Source organism: Strix aluco, chromosome 19 (assembly GCF_031877795.1).
Source record: "Strix aluco isolate bStrAlu1 chromosome 19, bStrAlu1.hap1, whole genome shotgun sequence".
Lineage (NCBI taxonomy): Eukaryota > Metazoa > Chordata > Aves > Strigiformes > Strigidae > Strix > Strix aluco.
The window spans coordinates 9891684-9916503 of NC_133949.1; the positions used below are offsets into that span (position 1 = coordinate 9891684).

General features: G+C 39.6%; 2 protein-coding genes and 1 long non-coding RNA gene across 3 annotated transcripts; 2 read left to right on the top strand and 1 right to left on the bottom strand.

The window, feature by feature from the left end:
- The first annotated feature begins 62 nt into the window (after positions 1-62).
- MRPS17 (mitochondrial ribosomal protein S17) lies at positions 63-5603 on the top strand. Its single transcript, XM_074845397.1, has 3 exons — positions 63-124; positions 1435-1581; positions 2841-5603. Exons 2-3 carry the CDS (start codon positions 1459-1461, stop codon positions 3129-3131), a joined length of 414 nt encoding a protein of 137 aa, XP_074701498.1. The 5' UTR covers positions 63-124; positions 1435-1458; the 3' UTR covers positions 3132-5603.
- A 165-nt stretch (positions 5604-5768) lies between these two features.
- Positions 5769-21124, top strand: NIPSNAP2 (nipsnap homolog 2). The gene is made up of 10 exons (XM_074845395.1): positions 5769-5897; positions 10252-10391; positions 10470-10515; positions 13317-13411; positions 15380-15450; positions 15853-15993; positions 16418-16449; positions 17713-17807; positions 18649-18732; positions 19531-21124. The coding sequence occupies exons 1-10, from the start codon at positions 5812-5814 to the stop codon at positions 19593-19595; spliced, it is 855 nt and encodes a 284-aa protein (XP_074701496.1). The 5' UTR covers positions 5769-5811; the 3' UTR covers positions 19596-21124.
- LOC141932212 (uncharacterized) lies at positions 9293-18635 on the bottom strand. Its single transcript, XR_012625767.1, has 2 exons — positions 18439-18635; positions 9293-9432 (listed from the first exon to the last, which is right to left on the bottom strand). It is a non-coding gene; the product is annotated as an uncharacterized LOC141932212 (long non-coding RNA).
- Positions 21125-24820: the final 3696 nt, after the last annotated feature.

Sequence of the window (24820 nt, forward strand, 5' to 3'; positions counted from 1 at the left end):
CAGGCTCCTCCCCCCGCAGCCGGCCCCGCCCCGCTGCCGCGCGGCTCTTCCGGCCTCGGCCCCGCCCCTTCCGGCTCCGTTTCCTTAAGGCCCCTGAGGCGCGGCGGCGGCAGCGGCGTTGCTGGTGAGAGGGGCCGGGGGTGGCCGCGGTGGGGCCGGGGGCACTTGTGGCTGAGGTGCTGGGCTGAGGCCTGGTGCTTGCGAGATAGGGCCTTCCCCTTCGGCCCTGCTGGCGGGGTGGTTGCCGAGGCTGGACCTGGCGTGGAGGGCTGTGGAGACCCGGGTGGGGCGGGCGGAAGGCTTCTAATCTCTCTGAGCTTCCTCTTTGCTGTGAGAGACACCCAGCCTAGCTGTCTGCCTCCTGTCTTCCTGGTAGCTCTCTTGTGCTTATTTTGTACACGTTTGCCTCTCCCCGACCTGGTCACTGTGTAGTTGGTGGTGGTTAGCCCTGTTTTACAAGAGGGCCTCACACTGACTCCCTCCTGCAGCCCTGCGGCTCATACAGCTGAGTCAGGGATGGTAAAAGCAACCCTAAGCATTGCTGCTTGAAGCATTTCACCCTATGGATGTGCCTCTGTATCCCTAAATTTTTCTTTTAAGGTGTTGCAACGTTAAAGCAACTGTCATTTAATCTTACAAAATGGATAGGTGGAGAATTCAACAAGTGTCAGTTGTGCTTAACAATACATAGCTGGGTGGGAGAGGAAAAGGTTATTGGTCTTCATCAGTTTTAATATTGGTTCAAGTCTTCTAATGTTTGGCTATCTATTTTGCCCATGACTCTTGTAAGAGTGGTATGGAAACCTTTCCCTAATTAAACAAATAAGGGAGTATAATTACTTACAGGAAAGAACTAACTCAAAAGTGATTATGCTTACTGTAGGTCAGACAAATCTTTGATATGTCATTTGCGCTTTGAGAAGCTTATTGCCTTACTTAAGTTTCATCAGCTCAGCTAATAATGAGATACACAGAAGCAAATGACTTTCTGAATAAAAGTTACAGCCTGCTCCCTGTTTGGGCTAGCTCTGGTCATAAACAGAACTGATTAACAGTTCTCCAGCAGAAACAGCTGCTGGAGTATGAGTTAAATTCATAATAACTTCCACAGCTACACATTTCTTATTGTATATGTGACAGTTGGTATGACTCAGAGGAACTTCGTGGACTTTGTGGCCAAAGGTCTCATCCTCACTGCCCTCCTGAATTACATTTCCCTGGTAATGGGACCATGTTCATATCCCTTCTTATATTGTAAACCAAGGTTGAGGTAGTGCAATAAATGGAGTCTTGAACTGCTCCTATCTGCCCTGTTTTTCCAACAAAATGACCTCATTAAGCTGTTAGTCTGAAAAGGAAATCATATTTTGGTATTGATCAGAAACTGGTTATGTTTTTTTTGTGAAAATAACATGTCTGCTTGCTTGTTGCCAGGCACTGGATGACCATAACTAAACAATGTCTGTACCACGTGGAGCTGTCCATGCAAAATGGATAGTAGGGAAAGTAATAGGAACCAAAATGCAGAAAACTGCCAAAGTGAGAGTGACAAGGCTTGTGCTAGATCCTTACTTACTAAAGGTAAAAGCTGATTAACATCTTGTCCTGCATGGTGATTTTTGTACTTTGTGGAGGAATGTTTTATTGATTTGACTCTTAGACTTTTTGATAGCTCTTTACAATGCAAACTCCTTAAGGAACTTGCATAATGATTTGGCTGTGGGGATGACTACAAAGGATGCAAAGCAGTGTGTTGTGAGGACACTTCATTACAAATTATCTGCTAAATGTATTTCTTTGAAGTGCTTTGTTAATGCACTTCATTTGATCTCAGTTGAGAAGGTAAGTTCTTGCTGTTTCACCCTTAGATTTATTTTTTCATGTTGATTTGGAGTATGCTTTGTTTTGGAAACTTGACGATAAATTTTGTAGCAGTTTTTCTGTATGCATAACTGTAAGCATACTTAGTATTTGATTCTGTGTTGTGCTATACGAGCTTTGTATTTATCACTTCTTGTCAATACATTTCAAACAGGGAGGTTAAAATTAGTATTTTCTCCATTTTTAGACAGGGGAACCATGGTACATGTAGGTGGAATAACTTGCCTTTGGTGACCAGAAGGTTAAGGATAGAGTCAGGATTAGATAATGGGTCTTGTGAATCCCAGTCCAATAATTTATGCAGTAGAAGAACTGGTTAACTTATTTCTTAAAAGAAAGATTCTGAATTCTACTGTTCACATAAGAATAAATATTGAATTTTTATATGAAAGAAAATGAATTGAGCAAGAAAACTCTCAAATGACAAACTACAAAACGCTGATTTCAGGGCTTATGAACTTTAGATGTATTAGGATGAATAAGAATTAATATCAGTTCTCAAACTGTGGACTGCACAGGAAAGTCATTCAACTTGGAAGAGCCAAGGCAGCTGTCTTGAAGGTGGCACTGGCTGCAGCTTTCTGCCAGTGGAAAGTGGTGATGCTAGGAAGGGTGACCTATGTTAAGTGAAGAGTTTATTGTTACCTGTATCCACATGTTCACTATGAACAGCTTTTTGTACTTGGCTTTTTCTTCCTCACCTCCTTTTCTACAGGCTCAGTTGGCAACAACACCCTGACCAGAGACTGTCAGGGAAGTGTAGTGCTGTGCTTTCTTTGGAAAAACAGTAGAGTGCACACTTGCATTTCTCTTCATGATCCAAACCAAATCTCATTTAGAAAAAAATATAAGACTTAACTTCTGCTTAGTGAAATTTAGTTTGTTTTATAGTAACTATATATTTGCCAATTGTTTAATTTTGAAATCTAACACCAAGATTTCCTTTTTTCCTTCTACAGTTCTTTAACAAACGAAAAACCTATTTTGCCCATGATCCATTGCAGCAGTGTGTTGTTGGAGACATTGTTCTTCTGAAAGCTTTGCCTGAGCGAAGGAGCAAACATGTGAAACACGAACTGGCTGAAATTGTTTTCAAGGTTGGAAATGTCATAGATCCAATAACAGGAAAGCCCTGTGCAGGAACCAGATTCCTTGAAAATCTGCCAGATTCAGAAAATCTGACCGAGGCAGATACTACCTATCTAAGTGAAAAACTTCAGGAACTTAAAGTTTGTTCAACAGACAAATAGCAGGGAAAATATTTAAACAGAGGGCTTTTCAGCTTGTCTCTGTCAGGGATGTTTGGCCCTGCTGTTGTATGTTAAATGTTTCAGTGAAATTTGTAGTCAAAATAAATAGTAAATATAGTTGCTTATAAGAACAGATGTTACAGATTAATAGGCACCTCCAATCTTTAAATTAGAGAAAATGTGAGTTTAGTGTGAACACTTCATCTTGTTGCATGTAGTTTTACCCCAAACCTTGACAGTTTCAAAAGCCAGCTGTTAGAATGATTTCTGTATTGAGAAGGACAAGTATATAACTATAATCTTTAAGTTTGGTGGGAGCATCTTTATATTATTTGATCTGTATTTCAGACAGTCTTTTGTGGTTTGTAGGATTACTTAAGTTAATGCTATTAAACTTTTTGAAAGGAAGTGTAGAATTTTAAAACCAGCTACCTGCATGTGTCCTTATTTCCTCTTACAGTCTTGGTCCTACCACATTGCAATATCTTCTGACTTCCAGAATCTCTAATAAAAACATAGCCACTTGCATTTATAGTGGCAGTAAGGTGAGAATAAAAACTTTGGGTAGCTTAACATGGTTGCCTTTGTAACCTGTCCAAAGGAACTATTTAGTTCTAGGAGAGATGGATCTCTTTGACCTGCCAGCAGGAAATAGAAGCTGATGAGAATACAAAGCCAAAAAGGTAGAAGTAAAGATGGTTAGATTTAGACTCATCAGAAAAGCTAAAACCAACATGTTATGGGAGAGATACAGGTACTGATTTGCTGCATACTTTACTATGAAACTAGAAGGCCATAGCAGTTAATGATTAAAGATTACTTTATCCTGCTGCAGCTCTGGGGAACTTGTGTCCTGTCTTCAGAACATCAAGCAAACTCAGTGTGCAGCTGTTACAGCAGCCTTGGGTTGCTGACTTTTCACTCAGCTCTAAAGGGGCATCTGCCTCAAAACCCAGAATTTGTGGGGACAGCATTCCCTGGCCCTATATGGAGGAGAGAGTGGTATATTAAAGTCATGAGAACTCCTTTTTGAAGTGTCTACCTATGTCATTGGTCTTTGTTCAAGATCAGAATCTGAAAGAGGTGTGTCTGAAAGGTCCTCTGACCTAAAATATCTTACTTTTAGAAACTGAGCCAGCTTACAGTAGTAAGCTATCAGTTGTATTCCCTTCCATTGTCAGAGTGGTGTAAATCGTGCCCTTTAACTTCCTTCACCTGCACAAAATCAGTTTCAGCTGCCTGCAAACTCCTAACAAAGTCCAGTTGAGCTCAGCAAATTATTTGGTCCAGGAAGAATGAAAAACGTAAAATTTTCTTCAGTGTTTCAAACTGAAAAATACTGCTCTGAATGCTAGGCCTCAAGCATTGTCCTGTGTGTCAGATCAATAAGCTGAGGTGTCAAGACAGCTTGATTCAGATGTCTCTCTGTAAATCAATAATGTCACCATGGTCTCTGACTTTGAGGAAGTGTCTTAAATATATGGCTGTAAGTTATTCTTGTTGATATGTTTGTTGAAGTGGTTTAGGTTTATGTAAATTACTTAGTAACTGTAGCTGGCTGATAAGGACCTCCTCAAAGTGGAAGGAAAGGAAACCTGGGCTCCGACTCCTGCTCGAGTGAATGTAAAATGTGAAACTTCATCCCTAGCAGAGATTAAGAGAAATCAGACCCAGGGCTGTAGGAATGTATTGTATCCTGCCTTGTATCTGGGCAGGCAATAAAGGAACTTGACCCTCAGTACTTGGGATATGAGTGTTCTAATAACTAGACATAAAACGTTTATAAGATATAGAAAGAGTTTCCTGTTTGGGTAATGTGTTGCTTCTACATCTGACAGTGGAAGTAAATCTTTCCCTCTATTTCCTGTGATTTTTCTTGAGTAGCTGTGAAAATGTCTTATTTTTTCTAGGGTTGATTCATCACAGAAGGTTGTCAGGTTTTTTTCAGTTCACAGGTAGGCTCTTGGAGAGTTGCTCGAGAACTCAACATGCTCTCAGATCAAAATGTGATTAAATATACGTAGTCTGAAGTATAACTTGTTTTTAAAAGGGTGACAATTATAGGTTAAAGTGTTTTTTAAAGAGGCACCACAAAGTACTGATGTTAAAGCACAATGCATGTGCTAGCCTCTGATTTACTCTTGCAGAGTGCTGATATAAAAATCATAAAATGGCAATGGAAACTGCGTAGTGAGATAATGCAAACTTTGTATGTGTGATGTAGAAAGACAAGATTTGCTCATTAACTTGTTTTCTATGTTTATTGGCTAGTTGCTTTTAGAACTGCCCTGTAACTCGACCTAATTATAAGTTTGGTATTAATTTAAAGTTATTTAAGGATTTGATGCTAGCACGCAGCACCAGTGTAGCCAAATTAAAGACTACTGTAGCCGGAACAGTGTGAAGAAAACATTTCAGCTATGCGTGCGTGAAAAATTTATTAGAAGAAACAAGTTTTTGCACATGATTCAACACATGCTTCCGCTCTTTCTTAGTGTTTCGCAGGCGAGACCCTAAAGCAGGGCCGGGGTCCCCCCCAGACGCTGGGCAGCCGCGGGAGGGACGGGGGGTCCTGGGCCGGGGCAGTCCGCGCATGCGCCCCTGAGGCCGCGTCCTCGCGGGGGGCGTGGCTGCGGGACCACCGCCCCATTCCCCCCCCGGCCCCGGCGGCCCGAGCAAGATGGCGGCGCGAGTGTTGCTGCGGCGGAGCCTGGCGGGAGCCAGCGCCGTGCCGCGTCTCCCGCCCGGCGGCGGCCTGGCCCTCAGGTGAGCCCTGAGGGGGTGAGGCGGGCGGGAGAGGGCCGCCGAGCGAGGCTGGAGACGAAGCCGACGCCCCCACCCGCCCCGCGCCTTCCTTCGCGTAGATTTCCCCCTCCCCACCCCTCTCCTGACTGGAAATGGCGCCCCGCTCGCTGGGGCAGCTGACGGGCCGGGCCCGCGGCCCTCCTGTGGGGCGGGGAGCGCGACCCGCTCGGGATGTCCTTCAAGGTCATGGGCCCCAAGGCCAGCCCCTTCCCCTCCCTCCCCCAAGTCCGCCCCTGCGTGGGGATGGCGGCCGCGCCGCTGCCCCGCCGCGCCGGGTGCCCTCTGCCGCCTGTCCCCCGGGCCTAGGCCGCACGGACACAGCAGGGTGCACAGGCACCCCACGGCCACGCATCGCCGAGTTTCGGGGTTCACGGTTACCCCGCACACGTGTGTTCCTGCTGTTGCGCTATATGGATGCTCAGCACCCAGCTATCCCTCCAGGATCGGGGCGTGCAGCTACTCCGCATCCCAACTCCACCAAGCAACAGGGTGCGTGGCCACCCTGCATCTCGTGGCCTCCGGTGTTGGGGTGCGTGGCTGCACACACAACGCCCCCCTCGCTGTCAGGACGTGCAGCCACTCCACACTCGCAGCGTCTGGGTGCCCCCCTGCCCAACAGCCGGGTTTCCCCCCCAGGGTCAGGGTGCATGGCTGCGTACACCAGCATCTTTCTGCCTTCACGATGCAGAGCTACCATGGACCCCAGCACGTCTGTGCACCCCCGGGGTGTCAGGGCACCTGTATTTATACTGCCCGTAGCAGCTGGGACGTGTGCGCAGGTGCCTGCAACCCCCAGGTGTCCGGGCACATGCACAAACACATCCGTTGGGTTTTGGGGTGCAGGCGTTTGCATGCTCACGTGTCTGATGTGTGAAAGGTCAGACACATGCACAGCTCCTGGGTGGCAGGGGTGCACACACACACACACACAGCTCTTGGGGCACAGGTGTGCACACGTGTGTCTTGGGTGTAGGAAGCAGACACACACGCTCCCTGGGTGTTAGAGACACAGAAGCAGCCAAGCTGGGATGGGTCTACACACATTTTTTCCTCCCTTTCTTTGAAATGGGGAGAGCTGCTGTCTCAAGCCTCAGAATGGGCAGCGGCCCCTGTGCAAGACTAAAGGCATCACTGCAAGCTGCTGTTTAAAACAGGAATGGGTAGAGTTGCGTAGAGGAAATGTGAGATTTTATGTGCATGTTTTGGTGGGTTTTTTTAATTTCAAATAAACTTTGACATCTGTTTAGACCACAGATCAAAAACTGTCAGTTATAGACAAGTTGTTTTTCTTTCTTTTCCAGGCAGACATGGGTTTCTACAAAGTCTAAATACTTGACCTGGTATCTCCCACCCAGTTTATATTTTGTGCTAAAGCAGAAGCTAAGTGGGATAGAAGTGTTTTCACCATCATTCTTAATCTAAGCAAGCTATTCAGTGTTGTCATTTCGTGTTCACAGCCCAATCTTTGTAGCAAGAAAGCTAAGCCCATAGGTAACGCTTGTAGGATAAGAACTTGCTAGCAAAGTCAACCAGTGTCCTAAAAGATTGCATGAAGACTCTCTTTAATAAATATTGTTCCCAGAAATTAAAAAATTGTGAAGTGTGTGATGGTAATTCCATATGGCATATCTACATTCATTCTATGTGTATATTCACCTTTTCATTAGTGGTGTTCGGGGTTTGGAACAATTTGGATCCAATATCTGTTTTACTTGGAGCAGGTATTGTAATATTGTGGGACGTAATGTTAAGCTACTTAAAAGTAGATCTTTTGGATGATGGATTAGTTTTGAACTAATTCATGGTTGATGCTCACAACTGGCAGTCCAAAGACATGAATTTAGTCCCTGCTCCTCCAGAGCTGATCTTGGGTACATATTGCCCACACAAGTGAACCAGTACTCAGTTCAGGGCTTCTTGATTGGTGGGTGTCTACAATGACACCAGTAGTGTAGGACTTCTCTAAGGATATGGATTGAAAAGAAGACCCTAGCATCTCAGATTGGGTGTGCTGACTATCTGTTTTAATAAACTTCAGCTGTTACCATTCTTTAGTATAAATAAAGTGTCTGTTTAGATGGATAGTCATGATTTGTTAGTCATTGTTTGTGAGGAGCTTTACAATTGCTGGGTAAAAGATTTTACATAAATATAACGTATTACTCATTTCATTGTATTGAAAATTAAATATACCTCCAGTTTTAGGTGCAGTCTAACATTCAAGTCACGAGACTCTCCTAATAGCAAAGGAATTTGCTTGTCAGTGTTATCCCCATAACTCCAGTCTGCTCTTGCTGCTCATAAAGCTGGTTCACAAAAAAAAAGCAACATGATTATTTGTCTCTTTCATCTTCAAAATTTGCTGCAAACAATAATCCTCCTAGAAGAGTGTTCTGAATATTAGTTTGCTAATTCTGTTTAATGAAGGGGAGGAAATGGCAATAGCTTACAGATCTGTATTGAAAAAATGAGCACTGCAGTACTGGGGTTGAGTTCTGTCTCCTAGAGCCCCATTTGCTATCCGGTGAGCATTAGTGCTTGCTTTAAGGGAACTTTTTAAAACAACTTGGATTTATTAGGTGGGGTTTACCCCCTATCATCTGGGACAGCTTGAGTTTTGGTGGCACCTCATGTAGATGTGACAACACAACTGCAGTCACCAGTATCAGGCCTCCCCCAGCTGAGATCAGAGATCGTCTACTCCAGACAGCTGTGTACCCTCTGCTCTAGCAACAGCCTTATCGTGGAATGCCCTTTTAGATGCTTGTACTTAGGAATAGCTGCTTAGCTTTCAGCACAGTAACATGTTTCTGTGTTTGCCTAGGGCCAAAGAAGGCACCATTTTCCATAAATACACCAATAAGGTATTTACCAATTACTTCTTAACTTTGAAGGTCATTTTAGTTGCAGTTGCTTTTGTGGTTGTTACTGTTTTTCTGCTATGAAATACTTTTCCTTTCCTCCATCCTGCTTCCACAGGGTGAACCAGTTCATTATGTTATTTTCAGACATTGGGACTAAAAGGTTGATTGTTGAAAAACACTGCTAGCGTGAACTACTTTTGTGTAATGCAGACAGCCATGTTCATGAAGATATTTTTCCCAAAGGAAGTTGGTATTTTCTTTCTCTATTTTTTTTCCTTGAATGATTGTCACAAATTTTTGAGATCTGGAAGACAGTTTTATAGCTGAAGATTGATAGCTATCTTTTGGATCTCCTAATCGGTAATTAAGGGTGAAAAGTTGACTTCTGGGCAGGAAAAGGTTTAAATTTCCAACCATAGTGCTGTGTTTTTAGTATGTCAGATAAATATTTTAGTATTTCAGCAGAAATCCCATATCAAAAAGAAGCAAACTGAAGGAATTGCTTCTTAAGAGAAACAAGAAGAAACATTTGAGCTTGGGGTCCCCTGTCATACATTGTAGAGAATCAGTTAAATACATCAGCTTTCTTGTCCTTCTGCACAGTTTGTGGTGATTGAGGGGTCTTCTGTCAGCTGGAAAAGAGAAGAATAATTCCTTTAACGTCATTTTTGAAAAGCACAGTTATCAGTTGTAATGTTTTGTGTACTCTCTGGTGTGAAGGGAAGTGGTATGATTTTGGAAGTGTAGTTGCAGAAACTGCATAAAGATTAGTTAAAAAGAGATGGTGAAGTTGTTCTGTTTCAAAGAAAGGGAAATTGTGAATGTTGAACAAAGAATGTGGATCTATACCCCTACGTAGTACAGTTGCCAGAATTTGGAATTGAAATACTTGCATGCTGTTTGTTTCCCATCACTCGTAATTTTTCCCAAGTCAGACTTGCATTATATTTTTTCTCTTGAAAGATGTGCTATTTAACTTTTCCTTTTTTAGAGCTATATTTAAACAACATAGGAACATATGGGAGTTACTTTCCTGTTTACACTGTACGAAGTTTTCCTTATGCATAGTCTTTTTGCTCTTTTTCACTCTTGTCTGTGTACGTCAGGACAGACCCAGTCTTCTTGAGCTTGATTAAAAAGAAGATAAATAGGCAGCAAAAGCAGCCATCCACCTATTCCCTGCCACGTGCATAAAGAATAAAAGTGGATAGTGTATAGTTAACTGCTCAGCTCTGTCTCTAGTAAAACGGTTTGTGAGGGGGTAAATCTCAGCGGGGAAAGAACTTTGCCTTGCTAGGAAGTGTCTCAGTGGAAAGGTTTAGTAACAGATGTGTACGTAACTGTGTGTTATGATACTGTTTGCATTAAACTTGATTGTGCCTATCTCCCCTGTGTTGTGGGCATTTTCAAGACATGCTCAGTGACAGTATAATGTACTTGTTAATATGTAGGGGGCTGGTATCTTCAGCTAGCAGACCTCGTGAAGACAGTTGGTTAAAATCGCTGTTTGTTCGCAAAGTCGATCCAAGGAAAGATGCTCACTCCAACCTTCTAGCCAAAAGAGAGACCAGCAGTCTGTATAAACTACAGAGTGAGTCATATTTTTATATTTAACATTACCATTTCTTTATTTTGTTCCTGCATTTCTCACATAATGTTGTTGTTTCAGTTCACAATGTAAAACCAGAATGTCTAGAGGCCTACAACAAGCTTTGGTAAGTGTGCGTATTATGTTTTCACATTTTAGACATGTTGATTTGATCCAAAGCTGTTCTGAAAATTGACAAATATAATTATTTAGAGGGGAGGTGGAAAAATTCTGCTTTTGCTTTCAGGGTATGGTGTTGTATAGATCACACTATTCTTGGAGAGAGATGGCAAAAGATACTTTGCTCAATTCACCCCCTGCCTTCCCTCATGGAGGTGTCATTTTCCTAAGCTGCAATGTAGGATGATGCCTTTTGTGAAAACATGGGAGATGTTTGTTGGAACAGCTCTCCCCCTTCCCCTAGTTGTCTTACAATTGCTGGTCTGTGTGGGTAGATTGGTATGCTAGCATGTCCCACTCCAGCTGCCATGTAGTGGTTATTTTCCTGCATACAGGAAAGGGAGAGAGCACTGGTAAGTAAAACTACATGCCAGTATTAAATTGAAGCATAACTCTGAAGAGATTTTAAAACCCCGGGGGTTGATTTTCTCTCAGCTCATCTATATCCTTCTACAAAAGTAATGTTACTGAAATCTACCCTTAAAGAGCTGTGCAAATCCTTGGATAGGATCTTTGCATTGGGGTGATATCCTCCAAAGGGAGCAATACTGTTACAGGTTTTCCAAAAAGTTACAGCTTTATAAAATGTATGAATTAGTAACACTTAAAATTTACTACTTTAAGGACAAAATTGCAGAAATATTAGACCTATTCTGCCTACATAAACACTCCTCTGAAGCCAGAACAACTGCCTTTTCAAGAACTGTATGCTTAAATTTGGAAACGTAGTGAGCCTCACACGTTTCGAAACAGCAGTGCTTTCTCACTGACAGTGATCATCTTGTCAGTTAAATAAAACATTCTTAGCATACAGATACCCTACTGCAACCAATTTTTTAAGTGTGGTGTATTGGTGAGAATACCAGCTGGGCTGAAGGGTGGGGAAGAAGTTCACAACTCCCAGTTAATGGCCTCAACTCTGTTACTGGCTGGCTGTGCAGCCATGAATAGGTCATCTAACATGTCTATACCTTCATGTGTTCATCTTTGAAATGGGGCTAGATAACCCAAAACAGTTTTCCCTGCTTTACAAACATAGAAATCCACTAGAATAACATTCAATCATGAGGTATTTTTAGCTTTTTTGTTTAAAAAAATAATACACAGAGAAGGACAATTGGCATTCAGCCAGCTTGCTGTTTAAAAGCTTAATATAAACATGTCCAATTATACAGGATAGGGAACCACTTCTCTATGTTATCTCATGAGCTACCTAAATGTGGAGTGAAAGCAGAGGCTTTTCAAGGAAAGAGAAAATAGCAAAGAAAGAAACTGCTGACAGCAATCAGATGAAGTATGTGTAGTTAGATCTATTCTTTCCACACCAAAGCAAATTTAAGTATTTCAGGAAAGGAGAAAATTTAAGAATGAAGCAATTAAAAAAACTAAGCATCTCTGAACTTCCCTCCTTCCTCTCCCTAAATTAAAGATGAACAGGTTAATTCCTTACTCTGTATCAAATCAGAATAATGATTAGTCATCATGTGTTAATAAAGAAATAAGGTAATTAAGACAATTATGAGAGTACTTCATGAATCACTGTGGTTAAGAAGTTCTAATTCTTCTGAAGAATTAGGAACAGTTACTTTTAAAAAAGGAAAAGGTGGTGTTTATAAGGTATTCTGTGGGTGTTTTTTTTCTATAATTTGCAACAAAATATATTTTAGGGTTATTGTAATAATTTAACATTCCTGTTTAAAGCTGCTTGTCTAGGATCTCATTATGCTTTGCAAAAATGAACTGATGGTGAAATATCTTTGGAGAGTCAGTCTGTCATATTATTTACACTATGTAGTGAGAAGTCTTGAGGTGCAAATTGGTACTGAGATTTGCTCAAGGCTGTCTAGAAAGTCAGTGGCAGAATCAAGAGGAAAACTCATATCTCTCAGCCCAAGACCAGCCTACTTCCTATGATTTAATATTGTGCAGAGACTCACTGCGCATGAGCCAAACTGAGTAAGAGGGGTAGTTATTCAGGGAAAAATATTAAAATGCAAAGTTCAACCAGACTAATTAACTTGTTCATCAAAGTACAGTGCAATGAAAGCTGTCTTAACTGAGTCAGCAATTGGTAAAACTTAATTTCCTAATGCTAATTTAGGCCACTTCAAAGTATGAAAAAATGTTAGAAATACTGGAAATAGTCAACAGAAACTTTGTGGTGGAGGTTTTTTTAAGGCAGTTTAACTGTGTGCTTTAATGGGTAAGTTGCCTCAAACTAAGACCACTTTCTGAAATTGTAGAAAGCAGTATTGCCGCATACTACGAAAATACTTGGTTTTATTCATTCAGCTCAACAGAATTAATAGCATTATAATTGGTACAGAAGACTGTCCTTTCCTATTTTTTGTGTATTATACCTCCCTTGATAAAGAAAAGCTTTTCCTAAAGCAAATCACCCATGTAGTTAGGCTGCATTTTCTGTAAGTGAGGCATCCTGATACTTATTTTCCTAATGTGTTGGGTAACCTTCTGGGTGATAGACATAATGTATTCCATCAAAAGAATTCTACCATGCTGTGTATTTGTCATACAGTCTAAGAAATGGTAACACTTATCTTAATTTTTCAGTGTTGTAGCTATCTTTCCCCTGTGTAGGAGATCTTTGTATTTCAGCTTTCTCTTCTGAAAAGTAGAGCTTGTGAATTTTCATACCATAATGATAAACGTGTGGTGATTTGTTATACATATCAACTGTAGCCTCCCTGAAGGAAATGCAAAATAGTGTCTGTATTCCTTGTTTTCAAGTCAAGAGGTGCTGCCAAAGATTCATGAAGAAAAACACTACCCATGTGCACTGGTGGGGACTTGGAACACGTGGTACGGAGAGCAAGATCAGGCTGGTAGGAGATAGAAGTACAACAGAATGTAAAACCATACAAGTGAAACGTGTGCTTGGCAGGTTTCTTCTCTTTAAATCATCTCTGTTGACAGTAAACCTTTAGCAATGTATACAGTGAGGGTGTGTGTGCATAAAATTATCAGTAGCCATATTAACATTTACAGTGCTTGCTCTTTGTCTTGTTGAGTTTGACAGTAAAGCATTCATTCCTAAAATCTGTCATATTGTTAATACAGTTTCATGTTTTCCAGGTGGTAGATTAACAGTTTTAGGAAATGCTTGTAAAATGTGGTCCTGTAATACTTTGCGGGCACAGATCATGTTCCTGAATATTTAGGGTAAAGGCAAAGACTTACAAAGACAGAATTTGTCTTGCATTGGCCCGTATAAAAGCTTTATTCAGACTTTCATACTGTAATTGCTGTATGATAATGAAATGTAAATCATTCACGCCATCTGAAAAAATGATGCATTGTAAACTCAACAGTAAGCTAGGCCTTTACTGGAGGAAAGTAAAAATATTTCTGTTCATGTAAGGATACTACCTAACTATGCAGATTGAAAATATATTGGAACTAGAAATTACTGAAGAGCTGCTAGAGAGGTAACTACAAAGAGTGTAGTGTAGAGAGAAAACCTGGAACATTTCCTAGGCCCTGGGAAATTGAAGGAATGGGAAGCCACGAATACAGAGTGGTGTACTGATATTTGTTATGTAGTTTGTGACGCAGCTCCATTGTTACAGCTGTGCTAGTAGCGGTGTCATTGCTTTGTTACTGAAAAATGCAAACACAAGTTTTCCTGCATTCACAGCATATTGCAATATTGGCACTGAACAAATGCGAAGAAATAACAGTAGATAAACTAAACAATGTCTGAGAAACAATTCTGAAAGTTGAAGGGAAATTGGGGAATGAAGACAATTGAAGTGACCACATCTTAGCCAAGTCTCATTCATTGCTTTTGTAAAGTATTAACACAGACCGTATCTGTAATTGCATCCATAGCCTGCCTTGAAAATGTTATTGCAACAGTTCTGTCAGTGCAATAAAGCAGATTATGGGGGTTTTGACTTGTTCAGTACTTGTGCCCAGGCTGTGTTAATATTAGGTGGATATATCAAATTTGCCCTGGGGATAAGACAGCAGAAGCAGGCGCACTGGATGAATCTGCTATCATAGTGAAGTGCTTTACGTTAGTCTCCACTTCGCTCTCCTGGAAAAGGCACAGGACTGCTTTAGAGGAGAGAAAGTAGCTTTTGTGACTCTGAGGTGAAATATTGTTGCCTTGCTATATTAAGTGCCTGTAAATAAATCTTGTTATGATTTATTGAAGGGATTTATTATGATTTATTAAAGAGAGAGTGCTTTGAAAAAAATCAAATGTAGATACCTGTTCTGAAATTGTTTTTATGGGGAAAATCCTAGCAAATGTAACAACTGTAGCATGTTCAGATATCTTCTGGTTTTTTTAATGTAATGTTTACATCAAAAATAACATTTGCATCATTTTTCATATCCTGCAGAAATTGTGTTGCTCTTTGTGCTTGAATAATTTACTGAACTAAAAAGCCTACACCTCTATTGTTCTTAGATGAAATTGGTATAAAACACATTTTTGGAGTTAAGTCATCCTCTGAAATTGAATCTCAATTTCAACTACAGTCATGTAAAGTCATCATCTCTTACTAGCATGGCAACAAAAAGTCCTTTCAGAAATGTCCCTGTTATCTTCAGAGTAGATTGCAAAATTTTCTGAGAACACTTTTCAGAAAGCAGATGATTCCATTATTCTTAAAATGTTCAAATGTGTAGTGCTTTCTTTAATGAAAATCTATTTTTAAACCTGTTATCTGATTTCTATTTTTGTCTAATTCTGTAGTATGAAGGGCATTTTATACTGTGATATTCCGTAAGATTTAGTACTGGGCTGTGACATTCCTGAAAAAGCTTCCTTTTTTCTGTTTCAGTTCATCTGTGGAGATATGAGGGAGGCTATCCAGCTCTCAATGAGGTCATGAGTAAACTCCGTCAAAATAAGGTAAAATGCATTGATTTTGTTAGAATTGCTTATTTTACTCAGAAGAGAACGAAGAATAGACAAAAAAACTGCACATTTGGATACCTGCTTTTACTTCAGTATCTCATCACTCTCTGTATAAACTTAGAAACCTCTTTGGAAAAGGGTTTATTCTCATACTCAGAAAACCCAGGCTTCAATACCCGAATACTTTGTGAAACACTTACACTTAGTGCTGTGTAAACATGCCACTTGAAATTTTCAAATATGCCAGGGGAGTTCAGATGCCTTTACAGTTTAAAGGATGTCAGTGTCCCAAAACCCCAAGATAGCATTAAAAAAAATCTAAGCCACCGTATGTTTTACTGCTTTTTGTTGTTGAAGCATAATACACAGTTTGACAGCAATCACATTGTTTTTTAGGAATTCACAGAGTTTCGCAAAGAAAGAGGTAACATGCTTCTCTCACGCAAGAACCAGTTACTGTTGGAGTTTAGTTTCTGGAATGAACCTGTTCCCAGAGAGGGGCCTAATATTTATGAACTGAGATCCTATCAACTTAGAGTAAGTTTAAATTTTTCTTTTTATTTTTTAAGCTCTATGCTGTCATAAAATGTTCAAGGCGTGTTTATACAATGTAGATGGAAAACAGGCCTCATCTTAAAAATCTGGTTCTTATCAAAGCTGATGTCTGAGTCATTGTTGCTCTCAAAGTGTGGGGTCCAAAGTAAAGGCAAGCTCCAACGAGATACTAATACCTGCAGGGCTGAAAACCTTGTGTTTTCATTTGAAGGAAACTTCAGGCAAATGACTAAGAAGCAATCCAGTAAGCAAACAGTAATTAGAGATGATTATTGTATGCTTATCACTTGAAGGAAATGATTTTGTTAATACATAGTGTTTTCCATATGTAAATGTTGTGAAAACTGTCCCAAGTATTCTAACTTTCTTTAAACTACAGTTTTAACAGTCTGTTTTGTTTTCATAGCCTGGAACAATGATTGAGTGGGGAAATTACTGGTAAGTGTTGCTTTAGCACTTGTGTTCTCCTATTTGAGAGATGTATGTGTAAAAATCATGAAGTGGAAGTGGCAGAATGGTACCAAAGCATTTCAGTCAGCCAGTTAATGGCCTGCTTCTGTACTTATACAAGTTGTAAGATAGTTCTTTGACCCTTAATTTATCCTTTGAGGAAAGAAAGAGGAATTCTGTGTGCAAACAACATGGCAGGCTCTGGTTTGGCTTTCCTTCACATAACCCTTTATTTTGCTGTAATATATCAGAAACCATTTCTTTTCAGCAGAAAGCATTGCTTAGTGAAGGGTGGTGGTTAACTCCTTGAGACTATGTTGATCTTTCTCAAGGCTACTAGAAGCTGACTTACTTTTAGTTCAAATGGGCTAAATTTGGGCTCTTTTAATGTTTAAAAGTCAAGTTGCTTCTTGAAAAGCTATCGAGCAGCACATCTGTGTTTTATTATATAGGTTAAAAGCATTTGAGACAGTCTTCTGTTGAGTATATGCTTCTGATTTTGTCTTATTTAAAACCAGTGTAAGTTTCTTTCAATTTACATTCACTGTCCTTGCGATTGTAATGGTTGATAGTTAAAAAATTTTGAGTCTTTTCCATTATTTTGACAAAGGCGAGGACTTGGTTGTTTAGGCACGTCATTGTCATTGATATAATTTATTCAATTACAGTAATTTGAATAAAGTAAAATGGATTTAGAATTTTTATAAAATAGGCATATCTATAGCCAGTCTGTTTTAGAAGACATAACAGATTTATAGTTAAGAGAAATATTGACCTTCTTTGCACAACAAATCATGGAGCATTGCATAGGACAGCTGCATAGTTATTCTGTGTGAATAAAAAAGTTGTATTCCACATGTACTACCACAAAATCTGTGGTAAATGAGTGTGGCAGAGACAATAAGAGTGAAACTCAGGGAGTTTTAGGAGACCCTGCTATAAAAATAGCTTGCCACTTTACACTGTTCCAGCAATTATCTTTATACTGAATCTAACATTGAGGAATGATTAATGCACAGCCTAGTGAAACTGTAGGCCTCCAATTTTAACTCATTCTAACAAGATATATAGGTATATTTTAATTACTTAGTGCTGAAAATCAGTGTGTTGCAGGTTTTTTTCTTAATTGCTGAAGTGTTATGCAAATACTGTTTAACATTTCAGCTTCCTTTCAGCTATGTTTTCCTTTCAATTATCCCTTATTTCCTACCCAGATCTGCTGGTTTTAATGGCTGCTTTGCTCTTCTGCAGGGCTCGTGCAATTCGTTTCCGACAGGATAATAATGAAGCAGTTGGAGGATTTTTCTCACAAATTGGACAGCTGTATATGGTTCATCACCTTTGGGGTAAATTTGTGTTCTCTGCTTTTTTTTCACTGAATCAGCCCCCAACAGACTGTTGACTTTGCCCAGGAGACAAGGTTTTTACAAAAGGCAAAGGAATGTCTTAAAAGGGTGTTTTTGTTTTTATCAGCAGTGTTGATTTTCTTAATTTTTTGTGTAGGTAACTTTATTCTTCAAAGAAGCAGCAGTGAACATTCCTGTTTTGTTCTGTTTCCATCAACAATTTCTCATGGCCCTTTCTTATTAGGGACTACTTGTTTGCTTTCAATAACATAAACATGACAAGCCATATCCTGCTGTCTCTTTTCTCCATCCCCATTCGTGCTGAAGTCAGGTTTTTACAGATTAGTTTCAAGCATCACATATATCACACCTACAAAAGGAAAGTCAAGCATTTATTTATGTTATTGCATCACGGTGTTTTGGCTTTCTCTGTGTGTTAGACTCCACAAATGCTTAGCTGCTTTTCACATGTAAAGATTGTTTCAGCTTGAAGAAACTCATTGTCTAATACTTATTTTAGAAAATACACAGCATTATCTTCATATCTCGACAATTCAGAATATTATACTCAAGCATTAGAAATCTGACACCACTCACGTAGAACTGCACTCTGTTGCATTATATGTCTTACCTGTGTCTAAGACATTTTCTTCCCCAGTTCCTTCTGTTTGCGTTGGTTTGGGAGCTTTTCCTTTTTGTGGAGAAGAACTTCTGACTTTTTTTCCTTCCCAGTGTTTTCAGCCTCCTAATTACACACTAGAATACTTTTAAGGGAGCTATTCATGTGTAAAAGGAAAAGGAGTTACTTCTAAGCTTTGTGCTTGTTGTTTTCCCTCACCAGCTTACAAAGATCTCCAAACCAGAGAAGATATAAGGAACGCTGCATGGCATAAACCTGGCTGGGATGAACTAGTCTATTACACAGGTAACCTATTAACTTCATTGGAATGCTGGAGGTAGACACTTGTGCATGCCATCATTTTTGTTCTTCAGTACATTTCACAATGATAAAAAGTTCTGCATCTCTGGTGTGTGTGCCTGCATGTCAGTTTTGCTACTGTAAGGGAAAGGAGGGACATTTCACTAAGCTGAAAAGTGAATTTTGCAATTGATCGTACAAACTTGGGAAGGTTGTTTAATTGCTGAAAAGGTGCTATATTAATAGTAAAGTTTTATACAAGCATCTCTCCTGTAGAAGAACAGATTTGTGTAAATGCTTAAGTTTGTGACCAAAAATTTAGCGAGCCAATAGTGAAATTTATATTAAAATTATTGCCTCTAATATTTCATGAAATACAGGAGCCTTGTTAAATGCATTCCTTTGAAAAGGGAGTTTAGACTTTGGAACTAGAAGCTGGGAGATCTTTGAGATCAGAGATAGCTTTCATAACAAAACTCACAAAAGTATGCAAAGCACATCAGATTTTGGTTCCATAGGGTACATTTCAAAGGAGGTATACCAGAAAAATGTAAGATAACTTTCATTATGGTGAAAAGGAACAGAAATATTTGTCTTCAAAGGAGCAGACAGATTATATTAAAAAAATCACTTGTTCTCAAAACTAGTGTGCTTCACTTACAGGAATGTTGGTAGTTACTGATGACTTGGCGTGCACTAGCTAGGAGAGTAATTTGAAGACAATAATAATCTGTTCAAACTGACTGTGCAGAACTGCTAATGATCTCTGTTAGTGAAATTAAACCCTGTCTCCATTTTTTTCAGTGCCCCTTATTCAGGAAATGGAGTCCAGAATCATGATACCATTGAAGATTTCTCCGCTTCAGTAAAATCACTTATTTACTTGTGCCTACATAGATACAGTGACAAGTATTTGTCTTAAATTAATATATGGTATACGTTGTATATCATAGTCTGAAATATAAAAGTACTGTATTGAGCTTATAAAAGAGACCTCTTTTCTTCAGAATCTAATGACCCTTTGCTCTTAGGATTGTACCAGAGAAAAAAGGAATACAGGGCTGTAAATAAAAGGTGGGTTAATTGAAAACGAGTACAAAGACACATGAGTTCCTCTGTGAGACAGCCCCTCAGGTTAAGTACGGCCTACAGTATTTAATATCTTCTGCTCCATAGACAATGCCCAGTGTTCAGTAACAGCAACAGAATGGAGCGTTACAGTTGCTGTGGGCTTTGTGTAGCATTATGACTGCAGATTTTTAAAAACAAATGTGGGAGTTCTGAAATTAGAAGTTCTGAAGCCCTCAGATTGCACTGAAATACACCTAGCTGTTCTAGCAGGCCTGAAATCAGTAAGTAGCTCTTAATTTACAAATAGGCAGTCATTAATTGAGGATAATACTGTTTGTCAGGTGATAGCTTATAGTCGGAGAATAAGGCATTCTGTTTTGCAAAGACTCTGAAGCCCATTGAAACTAATCACACATTTGTGTAGATACCTACACCTGAAATTAATTCTGTGAAGTACGACATACAGTTTTTGAAGAGACACTGACAAGACTTGGTTGTCTGAACATTCTGCAGGGAATGAAGTTCAGTTAAATACATTTATCTCTATAAACAACTTGGAAGTCTAGGAAAAGGGGTTTAATTTAGTAAGCAATCATGACTTCAGACATATGCTTGGTTGGGTGTTTCACTAACTGTACAGTAGGTGCTTACAAATCAATGTGTGAAACTGGTGCATGTTGAGTCAGTAGGATTGGCAGAAAGCGCTGTACTGTTATGTCCAGTTCTATTTTGGTTTCACTCTTAGACTAGAATGTATCAACACTTTTGGTGTCTGCAATTATGTGAACATCCTGTATGTGAAAATAATATTCTCTCTTTAAAGTGGCTACAAGAATCAGTGTGAACATACTGAGTGTACAAATCAGTTACTGAATGTCCAGTTTGTACATTTCAACGAGTTCCAGGAAGAACATACCAGTCAGTAAAATCCTTTTAATTTTCACGTTTTACTGGCACCTTATATGTATTGCACCACCTGTGTTTTCTCTCATCTTGAAGTGTTTATTATGGAAAATTTGAATAATTGCATAGAATATTTCAGCTTAGTTAGCCAATATCACTTCTCTGTGTCAGGGGCAGCATTCCCCAGTATTCTGCTCTCCTTCCCCAAAATGAATTTACAATATCTCCATTACATCCCATTTTGCTGAGTGTTCTAGAGGTCATAACTATTGTGATAAATACAAAATATTTTTCCTTTTGATTTTTCTCCACAAATTATGCTTGATTTTTCAGGTCTGATTTCTTCCTTTCTTCCCATGTGAAATACACTGCACTCTTGCCTTTGCTTGAATTTCGTCTTGAACAAAGTCAATATTTGATCTGATTCTTGTCTGTTTTCATATTTTCCCCCTGTTGCCAACTGATTATGGGAATTTACTGAGGAAAATTCTGTACTATATTAGCTTAAAGTTCTCAGGTGGGCTTACTCAGTGGACCAAGTAAATAATTTCAGCTGTTCCTTCTTGTAAATCAGTCACGAGCAGTACTATCATCTGGGGCTGTCATTTTTCCAGCCTTTTGGGGCTACTGTTCAGCTGCAAAAGGAAAAAAAGGATCATAATATCAGCTTGCAGTCCTTGTTAATTCTCCCAGTATCCTCCCATAGTTCTTGTTCTTAATTGTCCTTGTAACTTATCCCTCATAGCCAGACTTTTTTGGAGTTATGGGATGTTGTGGGTCCTGATGCAGTCCATGTTTCTTACCTCCAGCCAGAATCACTAGGAATTAAGTTCAGTCAGGCAGAGGTTGCGTTGTTTAAGGACCGTGAAGTTTTGCATGAAGAAGAAATCTAAGGAATAAATGGATGTTCTGCAGGGTGACATCGTGGGGCACAAGTCTCTTTAGTCTTTAAATGCTACCTAAGATGAATTCCCACTAGTGGTGTATTATGAATGTGCCTCCTGTCGTTCTAAGCTTCAAACTCGTGCTCTGGCTGTCATCAGAGATTGGTTCCTGTTATTTTAGTTACAGATAACTATGTAAACTCGCCGAACATAACACAGAAGGTAAATAAGCAGTGCCAATCTTTTCTTGCTTCCCTTTGCCTGAGCCCTTTCTGAAGTTGGTTTTGCCTTGTTGTGAACACTGTTGTGATTTTTTTCCTCTTAATTTCATGGCCAAGTCTGCCTTCTTCCTTTGACTAGCAATACTTCAACATTTCTTAGAGCAGAATTTCTAGAGTTCAGAACTGAAGTCACTTTCCAATGGTTGGAAAGTGGGGAACAATGTCTGGAAGGGTCTCTTGTTCCACTGTATTGAAGACACAATTAAAACTCAAGTTTAGTTGTCCTGTAGTCTTCCTAAAAAAAACTGCAAAGAAGCCCCCTCATGCAAATTGAATATATAACTTAAAGCAATTCTACCTCACTAAATAATCCCATTAAAATACAAAGCTTTCTGTGAAGCGGTGTGCCTCCCCATCCTCTGAGTCAGGAGACCCACCTGAAGACCAGGTATTACTTGCCTGATGTGTGCTACTCTCCAGACCTTGCTCTACTGCGATGGGATATGTTCAGGTAAATCGTTAGCTTGATTGTAACATTGAAACTTCCCTCACGCTGCTTTATTTCCCTCGTATTTTTTCGCAGTATTTTACAGACAGAAGAGCTTAGCCACTCACTGAGCTAAATAACCCTTTTGGTACCTTCTGGACTAGAGGTCAGGCTTAATATTTGCCCAGGGGAAGGGGGGTGGTATTTTTTTTCAAACCAGTCAGACCTAAAGAGCTGTTGTGAAATCATTGGCACGACGCCTTGTTTCCATAGCGCACAGACTGACAGAAGATACTGCTGTGAATGTTAACATCTCTGTGGCACAGAGCCTCCTGCACCGCCTTCTGACTGTGGCATTAGTGAAATTACATATACTTGAAGTGACACATGTCACAGTGTTTGTAGGATCCGGGCCTGTAGCTATAGCTGATTAGCTGGATATTAGGTTATTTTTTTCTTTTTTTTAGTAGCCTTTTAATTAATAGAAAACCAGCAAACAAACACTTCTGCTTCATAACTGTAGAATTGCAGGGGAACACACTGAATGAGAGCAGGAGTTTATACTTGTTCTACTCATGCAGTCTTGACTGAACAAAAGCATGATTGTACATGAGCTGGCCTTGGAGCTGGCTGAGATTTTTCTCAGGAAGAATTTAAAAGAGATCATCTTTAATGCTCTCAGAAGATTTCTGGTGAGCAGCCTGCCAACTGTTGTCTGTCTTGGCTTTTGTGAAGTTTTTTTAACTCTGTGTACAGATATTCAGTATAGCTGTTTTATATGTCTGCCTTTCTCTAAAAAGCCATCAGAAGTTTGTTTCTGGATTTTTTTTCTTTCAACCCTTCTACATCTCTAGTATTTAAATGCTGTTGTAACTTCAGGCAATTGTTGCCTCAGGTTTTTTTGCCGACAACATTAGATGGCATCACTGAGAGATGCTGTTCATCACTCTGGGGCTTTGTTAATGCCTCTTTCCCCTGTATCCTTTCTGATGATGTCACAGAATGGACAGAACCGGTATTTTTTTTTAATCGTTGGTGATGCTTAAACAATTGGACAGGAGCTGTTTCACTGCACCTTGATTTAATCTTATTAAATTAAGGAAATCTAGTGCAAGTTGTGAGAAGCTGTGATTATCTTGTGGAGACAGTGTGAGATTTTGGAAGGTAGGCACATCACTTGTTTCTCTTCCCATCTAGGAAATATGTGGTGGGATGAAAGAGAATTAGTGCACTCAGCTCAACCTTCAGTTTCCAGAAAAATACTGGGAGTGTTTGTAAGCACCCAGAAGATAAAAGCCTGCAGAGATTTTTTTCCAGGACAAATGTCATATCCACCCACCTTTCTCTTGTGATGGTATTATGTGGATGGAAGGAAGTGGAAGATGTGACATAGATTTTAACATCAGCAAAGCTTTTCACATTATCAGATGTGAGATTCTTTATAAGTCAGGGAAATAAAAGTACCATGATGTGTCAGCAAAGCTGGTTAAAAAGACATACTCAGAAGAGCTGTCAGGAGCTTGCTGACAAAAAGGCAGCATTTATTAAGTGTGTTGTGTATAAGGACCCTCTTGGATGAGACACTGGAGCCACAAAAGACAAATCCTTAAGAAACTAGGATTCGTTAGGTGAAGCTCAGAGAAGTACTTACTTAAAACAGGTTAGACTTATTTCTAGCACAAACAGTTTAAGGGTGGTTGATCTACCCTTGAGGCAGAGGAGGAGGCTAGATAAGTTTCTTAGTATTTTCTTAATAAGTAGACCATTTTTTTTAAAGGTTGATGAATTAGCTTCCATCTAGTTATAGGTTGACGGGGGTGGATTGTTAAATAAATAAAACAGTTAAGTAAACAGTGTGACTATTTTACAAAATTGCCATTTTGGAGTTTATTTTAATGAAGTATGGGAACCACTATATCGCTCACCTTAAAAATATGCTGCTTGGATGGACACTGATGAATATTGCATATATCTCAGATTTGCACGTATCTCATGTCTTTCAGACTACAGGTTGAGTAACAGTGATGTTGAGTAACAGATGACATCCTAGGTTCTCCTGTAACTATATTTTAATGAAATCAGAGATACTTAGTAATGTCTTCTATCTATCTGTTCAGTGTTTAACCTAGTTCTGAGATTCTTTGGGATGGAAAGTACTTACCATACTATTTACCTTTTAGACTATGTTATTATTTAGACAAACTTCTCATTTGTGGCCCCCTTCTTCTTTTGCCACCCAAAATAAGTAGAGGTATTAGCTTTAATGATTCTGAAACAATAGATATGCAATATTGACCAGGGACCAATCCTTTAAGGTGTTTTTAACTTATTAATAATTTTCTACCTTTGGTCTTCACTTGTGAGTGAATAATCAACTGACTTCTTCCACCTTGGAAAAGATGTTTAAAAAATCTTACCATTTTCATTAAAAAAATATTTGAGTGGAATAGTGCCATTTGCAACACAAGTTTCAGGCCAGAGGTGAGGGCACCCAACACCCAGAATCATTAAGAAATCCAGAACACAAC